The sequence below is a fragment of the Mesoplodon mirus genome (genome assembly GCF_964341445.2).
Source record: "Mesoplodon mirus genome assembly, chromosome: 2".
In the NCBI taxonomy this organism is placed as follows: Eukaryota; Metazoa; Chordata; class Mammalia; order Artiodactyla; family Ziphiidae; genus Mesoplodon; species Mesoplodon mirus.
The window spans coordinates 162580735-162589867 of record NC_138977.1 but is presented as its reverse complement, the minus strand read 5'-3'; the positions used below and the strand labels follow the sequence as shown (position 1 = coordinate 162589867).

At 43.6% G+C, this 9133-nt stretch overlaps 1 protein-coding gene across 1 annotated transcript; it reads left to right on the top strand.

Moving 5' to 3' along the window:
• Positions 1-349: 349 nt before the first annotated feature.
• HS3ST1 (heparan sulfate-glucosamine 3-sulfotransferase 1) lies at positions 350-1731 on the top strand. The gene has a single exon (XM_082602588.1). It carries the CDS (start codon positions 534-536, stop codon positions 1467-1469), a length of 936 nt encoding a protein of 311 aa, XP_082458714.1. The 5' UTR covers positions 350-533; the 3' UTR covers positions 1470-1731.
• The last annotated feature ends 7402 nt before the right edge of the window (positions 1732-9133 follow it).

The following is a 9133-nucleotide window of genomic DNA, read 5'->3' as shown; positions in this document are numbered from 1 at the left end:
AACTATGACTGCAGGCCAAAGCTTGGCCTGGCTTTAGTGCCAACAGAGCAGTAAAAATACAAATGTTTGAAAAAAAAGAAGAATATTTAAAGACCCATGAAAATTATATGAAATTCAAATGTCAGTGTCCATAAATAAAGTTTTATTGGGACACAACCACACCCATTTCTCTGTGTATCGTCTATGGGTGCTTTAGAGCAAAATAGCATAGTTGGAGTTGCCATAGAGACTATATGTCCCCAAAAGCCTAAAACATTTACTCTCTTCCCTGTACAGAAACTGTTTGCCGCCCCTGCTTCATAGGATAAAGGAACCGAGAAAGCCCCAGGAGGTGAATGTCGTACGTACCCAAGACGACAGAGTTGTCAGCTTGATTAAGCCCAGTATTTATGTGGGGTTAATACTTCTCCCCTTTGTTTCCTAGTAATCGGAAGCCTGCGACACCCATGTGTCACTGATCTGGAGGCATCCCTCGCGGCAGCGCTTCATGACCCAGCGGCGCCCCGCCCAGTGAAGCCACCGTGGTGTCCAGCATGGCCGCGCTGCTCCTGGGCGCGGTGATGCTGGTGGTCCAGCTCCAGCTAGTGCCTTCCCGCCCCGCCATGCCCGGGGCCGAGCTGGGCCAGCCGGAGCTTGTGAGGAAAGCGGCGACGTTGCAGGACGAGATCCGGGAAGGCGCGGCCCCCAACGGCTCCGCCCAGCAGCTGCCGCAGACCATCATCATCGGTGTGCGCAAGGGCGGCACACGTGCGCTGCTGGAGATGCTCAGCCTGCATCCCGACGTGGCGGCCGCCGAGAACGAGGTGCACTTCTTCGATTGGGAGGAGCATTACAGCCAAGGCCTGGGCTGGTACCTCAGCCAGATGCCCTTCTCCTCCCCACACCAGCTCACGGTGGAAAAGACCCCTGCGTACTTCACGTCACCCAAAGTGCCTGAGCGGGTCCACAGCATGAACCCGTCCATCCGGCTGCTGCTCATCCTGCGGGACCCGTCAGAGCGCGTGCTGTCCGACTACACCCAAGTGTTCTACAACCACATGCAGAAGCACAAGCCCTACCCGTCCATCGAGGAGTTCCTTGTGCGTGATGGCCGGCTCAACGTGGACTACAAGGCTCTCAACCGCAGCCTGTACCACGTGCACATGCAGAACTGGCTTCGCTTCTTCTCGCTGCGCCGCATCCACATCGTGGACGGCGACCGCCTCATCAGGGACCCCTTCCCCGAGATCCAAAAGGTCGAGAGGTTCCTGAGGCTGTCGCCGCAGATCAATGCCTCGAACTTCTACTTTAACAAAACCAAGGGCTTTTACTGCCTGCGGGACAGCGGCCGGGACCGCTGCTTACACGAGTCCAAAGGCCGGGCGCACCCCCAAGTCGACCCCAAGCTCCTCAATAAACTGCATGAATATTTTCACGAGCCAAATAAGAAATTCTTCGAGCTTGTCGGCAGAACATTTGACTGGCACTGATTTGCGATAAGCTAGGCTCGGAACCTTTCCTATTGTAAGTTCTAGTGTACATCTAGGGGGGAAAGAGAATTTTAAAAGGGCATTTAAGCTATAATTTATTTGTAAAATCCATAAATTACTTCTGTACAGTATTAGATTCACAATGGCCATATATACTAGTTATATTTTTCTACTTGTTAAATTGAGGGCATTTTGTATTGTTTTTCATGGTTGTTAACGTGTAATATGTCTCTATATGAAGGAACTAAAATATTCCACTGCAAAAAAGAAAAATATATTCTGGAGACGCTTTCTTTTTTGAATGTAATTAACTTGCCCCCAACTCAAGATAGCTGTCTGTGTTCACTCACTGCACATATTCCTTTATTACTTACTTTAAAAAAAAAGTTTTTCATAGCTATTATACTCCTCTCCCCTTCTCTCCCTTCTTCATTACCTTTTAAAAATTTTAATGGCTCGCTGTGGTCATCAGATTTATATTTTTACTTGCATGGTGAGATTTCTCTTCATTGAGATCCCCTATTATTTTTGGAGGTGATAGTCTCACCCATTCCCAACTTCAGCAAGTACCTGAATGTGGATTTTAACCCCATGTAAACTCCAAGTGGACAAAGAAATTAAGCTGGAGAAGTAGTTACTAACCAGCAAGAGGCTTGCCTCAGAGAGTGCTTGCACTTACTTCTGACTGCAGCAATATGTGAAACTACAATAAAAGGAATTAAACCATTGGTCTTCAGGATGATCTTGGGGCTGTGTACTTTGCCCCAGGTGGCAGTGGGTCTCTGGAAAGCCACTTAGAATAGAAAAGAGGAATTGAAAAACCTATGCATGTCCCCATTTGTAAAAAGCTTACTAAAGGAGTAACTGTTTCCTTGAGTTGGGAGTCTATTAATCTATTTCCTGAAATATAAATATTATACTCCATATACTTTGAGACTTAGGTGTATGTATGTTTAAAAATCAACTCTGGAGTCCTGAAGGTGAAAGGAAATTTAAACTCCCAAGGGTTGAAATTATAAAAAGAAAAGTGCAAAGCAAATGGTGAAAGGTAAAGAATCCCTTGCACCTGCCTCGAGAGGCCAGAGGCCCAATTTCAGTTTCACTTCTGCCCCGAACAACTGGGTTGCTAGAAGTGATAGAATAAGCCCTTCTGTGCCTCAGTTTTCTCACACGTTCTTCATTCAGTCAGCCTTTTACAGAATTAAATAAATCGGATACTTTTCCTTATTATGAATGAAATAGACATTATATATAGGAACTCATTGAAATTTCCCCCAAGCAACCCTAGGAAGAAAGAATTATTACAGCAAGTTCAAAGAGGAAGAAATAGGTATGAAGAAGATAAGGAACTTGCGCAAGTTCACACTGGCTATAAGCCAGAGCTCAGAGTCCACTTAAAGCCAAAGCCCAGGGTTTTTGATTTTTTTTTTTTTTCTACACAATTTTTTCGAAATTCAAATGGAAAGGCCCAGACTCAGAGACGGTACTTCCTGACATATTCCTTCCCTGGTGCCAAATGTCTTCCATCCCAAGAGGTGAGCCTGAGCCAGAGGAAAAGGACAAGAATGAGCCTGAGGTTCTCTCAGCAGTGCTATCAGGGAAATGAGTCACCTTGGTTGTGCTTTGCAACTGCACCCTGGCTTGACCTTAGCATGGCCCATGCCCCAGCCTGGGCCTTGCACAGGCAGCAGAGAATGTCTTCTCTCCTCCTTTATTAAGGTTGTCATTAAACAACCAACTCCCCAGAGGGTGTGGCAGAAATATAGCAGGCTTCCTGTTGACATGGTACTTTGCCATCTGCAGAGTGTTTCTCTCTGTAGCACATCATTGGGTCTTACCTTTATCACACTCATTCAAGACTGAAAAAATGAGAGACCAACAAAGGTGAAATTGAGTTATCAAGTTTGCCCAGGAATTGGCTGACAGAGTGGAGACTCCAATGTGTGTTTTCTGACTCCTAAGAGTGTGCTCTTTGCAAAATACTTATGCATGTCTGTGCCCTGATAAGGATGGTGTGCTTAAAGCCTGCACTGTTGGGGCAAAAGGTGGTGGGTGGGGATGGAGGAGGGGAGGACCAAGCACTGGAGACACATCTAGCTGCTGCGGCTCACACAGCTCATGGTAGGGGATGATCCAGTTTAAAATGATCAGAAGGTATAAATTCAAAAATTGTTGGTTTGGAGGTATGGGTCTTGACTAAAAATGCATTCATGGGGTCCACCATAGGCAAGGGGTCAGGGGCCCTAGTAGCTATTTCTATTCATCTATTTATGGTACAACCTGAGCCAGCCATTTGGAAGAGATAAGCAGTATAAGCCTATCGCTCCAGACCTAGCCCAAGCACTTAGATCTCATATGAGCTCTGTCAAATTCAGAGGAGGTCCTGCAGTAGACCACCTGCACAGACAGCCAAATGTAATGACTCAGGAGCCAGATGGGCACCTGATTCCTCTCCAAACACACCTAATACTAAGTCTATTAACAAAGAGAGAGATGCTGAGGGAGTGAGGTTGCTGCCTGGTCTGGGTCAGGCTCAGGGGCAGACTAGGTGCCTCTGGATGACAGCCTCCCAGAGAGGTGGCTGAGGGCAGTTGAGCAGGGCCTCAGCTATTATATTTGGAATATTCACTTCACCTGATGCTTCTGAGTCAGGACAGCCCCCTCCCATCCTCCAGGAATTGGATAGTGCTGGAACCCTGGTAACACTATGTGATTATCAGCTCACAGCCTGAAAATTTGCCATTTTAGCAAAAATGATGATGTGCCTCTGAGCAGAGTGCCTTGCTCTTTCTATCCTGGGAGGCTGTACTCAGCAGAAGGGAGGTGTGAGGCAGAAGAGGCCATTGCTCAGGGTGCCTGCTACTTACAGAGGTGGAATCAGAGATCACTGCCAAGAGTTCAGGTATTCATTAAAACTGTATTTTTCTTTTGAGCCCCTACTATGTGCTTAGCATGGTATTAAGCTCTCAGGAGTATGAAAATGTTAATGCAAGAACGTATAGTCATTAACTGTTCTGTGTTTAAATTAAAAACAACAACAGCAATATGGAAGGGCTAGGAAGGTTGTTCTGTGTTTAAATTAAAAACAAAACAAAACAAACAAACAAAAAGACACACATGGAAAGGATAGAAAGGCTAGAAAGGCAGGTAGTATTAACTGTGTGTAGACTGACCAGTGCAGTCATTCTCATTGAATTCAAGAACATCCCTGGGAGAAATCAACTAGCCCTGTGATAGAGAGGCCTAAACTGGGCATAAGAAATGGACCTGCACTCATCGTTTTAGAATAAATAAAGGAATACTACTCACGGTAGGGGGATGGTTGTCCCAGAGATGGGGAATGTTGGAATTAAGGATCATACACAGAAAGTGAGAGATGACAGAGACATGTTTCATTACTCAGGAGTAGCAAGAGATGGGAAATCTTCCCAAAGGTCGCACGGCCAAGCTGTGAACCAGATCACTTTCCTTGTGGGCCACAGGAAGGACCCTATTCTTTCCACAGGAAGTCTTCTTGGTGAAATTGCCATAGAGCTGGAGCACAGGAGGCAAAGGATATAACCAGAGCAGGGCATTCTGAACAAGGGCAGCTTGAGGAATCAAGACAGTGGTGATGAGGAGGGGGAAGGAAATAGAGAAATGCAGGCAAGAGACTGTCTACTTATCATGGGAGTGAATTAAGCACACTGGGAACTCACTCTGTGGCCTTGACATCTGCTTTCCAAGTGGTGGAAGCTTGCTTAGAAGGCACCCATGTGTCTCTGTCTCCTGTGCAGGTGCATCTGTCATATAAAAATAACTACCATTTTTTGCATACCTGCTATGTGCTTGGCATTTTAAATAGGTTGCTTCTAATCCATGTGACAATTCTGAGAAGCAGGAAATGGCATAGTACTAATTGTACAAAGGAGGAAACTCAAACTCAGACACTAAAGGGCTTGCCCATGATGCCAGAGACATTGACTGCCACAGCTGGAATTTAGGGTCTAATGTCCATGCTCTGCTGCTTTGCAGTCTATGCAATTGTGGGACAGGGGAGGAAGAAATAAAGCATAGGCATCTGTCTATTAGGAAGAGCCTGGAAGAATGATGGGCATCCAGAATGCCAGGATGCACAGAGAGAGTTATATCAGATCATCTTCAAGCCAAGAGTGGCTGGAACCTGATAAAAGGGACACATGATAAAGCATGTTCCTTACCGGCAGATATTCATTTAGAAAGTCTAAGCCTGAGCTAAAGACCAAAGCAATACAATGGAGCTCTCCAAATGGCAAGCAAGGAGTGAGGACCAAAGCTACAGACTGTCTCTGATTGAGATGCTTGACTGAAGTATTTTGATGTAAGAAATGGCCTTGATTCTTCAGTTCACCCTGATATCAATATCTTTACTCCATTTTCCTCAGATTTCCCAGTTAGGTGACCTGAGAGAAAAATCAAGTAGAGCCAGAAGACCTGGATGTGAATCCCGTCTCTACCAATTTTTAGGTTCAAATTCTCAGAAGCTCAATTTCTTTCTCAATGTAAATGCACTTAACTCTGTTTTGGGGAGAATTCAATGAGATAAGTAAAAACTGTCAAATCTGTGGGTATGTGGCTTAGTGGTTAAGAGCATTTAGAACTTTGGGAAGTAGACCAAAACTGGTTTTGAAACAGTCGGCAGGCACCCACTGCCTCGGTTTCTCCATCCATTTCCCAGCTTCGGGACTGTAGCCTTTGTTGTTGGTGCACCATCCAGAACCCATTTACCAGGGAAGTGTCCCCATTCCCCACCATCAGAAGAGTTGGCTACGAAAAGCTCACCCTGTACTGTTTTCTGGAGCATTCCTCTCAGTTGTCAGCTGCTGCCTTCCCTGGAGGTACCTGGGAAGTTATGCCCACCCTTCTTTTCTACTCTCCTTGGGGTTGCCTGTGAGTAACACTTGATTGATGTGGGATGTGGAGTTAGGTCTTGGGGAAGCAGCCCAGATTCCTGGTCTCTGGGCAGGGCAACCTCTATGGTACAACTTATGCTCCAGAACTCCTTCTGGGATCAGGCTGAGGCTAGACTTCTGAAACCACTGCTTAGTTTATTTTACTTTATCCTGTGCCCCTTGTTACCCATTTCTTCTGTAATCCCACTCTTAGTAAATGACTTGCCCAAGAATACAGGAATCCCAATCTCAGGTTTGCTTCTAGGGCATACAATCTAAGATAGTAAACTTGCATACATGTCTTATTCTCTCTATATTTCATATGACTAATATGACCAGCCCACAGGGTTATTATAATTTTTCCAGTTAAATAACAGACAATAAGGAATGAGTCCATTTTTCCCCTGACACATAAAAGAGCTAAATACAATAATAGACACAATTGTTACCAAGTATAATAGTTGTCTCTTCTTTGGCTTATCAGACTATCAACATAGTGTTCATGCATCAACATCAAACTTTAACTTCATGAAAGATTTCTGGTTCTCACAAGTATAAGGGCATCACGTTATCTTATGTTACAGGATATCGTATCTCTATTGTTTGATAAGTATTTCATTTTGAGCTTGTGCATGAATGTTTTCTGCTCTTGGTTGCAACAACTTGGCACCTAGCACAGTGCCTGGCACATGGTAGACAGAAAGTACTTGTTTGTGGATTGAATTGTAATTCTAGCCCAGTTGTCAATCTGATGTGAAAATCCCCTCTACTACATCCCAGCTTCATGATCTGACCTCCTGGGAACACCTTCTCTGGGCCAGGCATTGCTAGCACTTCACAATATACTGCTTTATTTAATCCTTAGAAAACCCTAGGGAAATAATCAATCCAAGCTCATTGTTTTTTTCTTACTATCATATCCCCAGCAAATAGAACAGTGCTTAACATAGGAGTTGCAAATATTTATTAACTAAATGAATCATTCTAACGCCCAAGCTCTCTCCACTATGCAGTACTATATACAACCACTTCCTGAATATAGCACTAGTGGAGAATCCAATATTCTCTAAGGCAACCCATTACATCTCCAAATTGGCTACTAAAATTCACACTTCCTGTAACTCAATCTCTATTCCCATAGCTTCCTCCAATAGAAATGAGTTCTACCACATGACACCATGAAGAACAAGCCTCATTCCACTTTTTCATATTGGCACACTGGATGAAACACTGGCCTTGGGTTCTGAAGTCCTGAACTTAGAGATTTTTCATAGCTATGTGACCTTGGGCAATTTCCCTAGCTTCTCTGAAATTCTGGTAATTTTCTGCAAAACAGGATAAATGATGCCTTCTTCACAGAGGTTCTATGAGTATTGCATGGTTAGTGACTAATGTATAAATATAAGAGATCATAATTCTATAAAAATTCATCTAATATTGAAAAGTAATTCAGATCTTATGACTGGTGTCATCCCCTATAGAGGGTAATGGGATAATTACTGAGTATTAATGAAAGCTGGGTGTGTATTATCTCACTTTATCTTTAGGTCAACCTCTGAGACAGATACTACTATTAACTTCATTCTATGGATGGGGAATCCAAAGCACAGAGATATTAAGTAATTTTCCCAAAGTCACATAGCTAGTAAATAGCAGAGCCAGATCTGTTCCCTGGGCTGTCTTCATAGCTAGTAGCATACTTAACCTCCTGGCTACCCTACCTTTCAGTGCAAAACATATCTGCCCATGGAAAGAGCTACAGCACAAAGAAGAAAAAAATAGAGGTTAGGAACTTAAGATAAAAATCAGCAAAAAGACCTAGTAGGCAGAATTCAAGAATGTCTTCCCAAGATTTCTAGCCCCTGGTGTACACACTCCCTGTAATCTTCTCCTCTTCAATGTGAGCAGGACTTGTAAATAAGATGGGATGTTTACCCTCTTGATTAGGTTATCTTAATGGGATAATGAATAAGGATAATGGGATGTGACCTATCAGGTTATCTAAGACTCCAACTTAGCAGAATGGGGAGGGAGAGAGATTCTCCTACTAGTTTTGAAGAAGTCACCTGCTATGTGAGAGGGCTAGCAAGGGATTGCAGTGGCCAGCGATACTGAAAATGTCCCTTAGCCAGCGTCCAGCAAGGAAACAAAAGCCGTAGTCCTACAGTTGCAAATAACTCAAGTGTTCCAACAATCTGTGAGCTTGGAAGAGGGCCGCAAATTCCAGATGAAAACACTTCTGGCTGAGACCTTGACTGTCGCCCAGTGAGGGCCTGCTTGGACTCCTGTTTTATGGAAACTGAGATAGTAGAAGTATGTTGGTTTAAGCTGCTGGGTTTGTGGTAATTTTTTAATGTACTAGGAAACTAATACAAAGACTTAAATCTACTTTTTAGCCATCTTCTCAGTTTATACTCACTTTTCTATACTCTCTCTTGAAAACAAACAAAATGCATGACTTTTTGCTACCCAAGGAATACATGTCCATTATATGAAAACCAGATTCTTCAAGTAAGATTATTCAGAAATAATCACTGTCAACATTTTGATTTGTATAGTTTCAGATTTTTCCAACACATGAATGTGTGTGTGTGTATTAAAAAATAAATTACATCTTTTTGATAACTCAGCAACCTGAGAGTAAACATCAGCTGATACCTATCCATTGATAGAGTTGAAATGGATCTTAGAAGTCATTTTCGTTAATCTTCTTGTTTTATGGAAGAAGGATGTGAGGTTTGGAGGAGTCAAGTC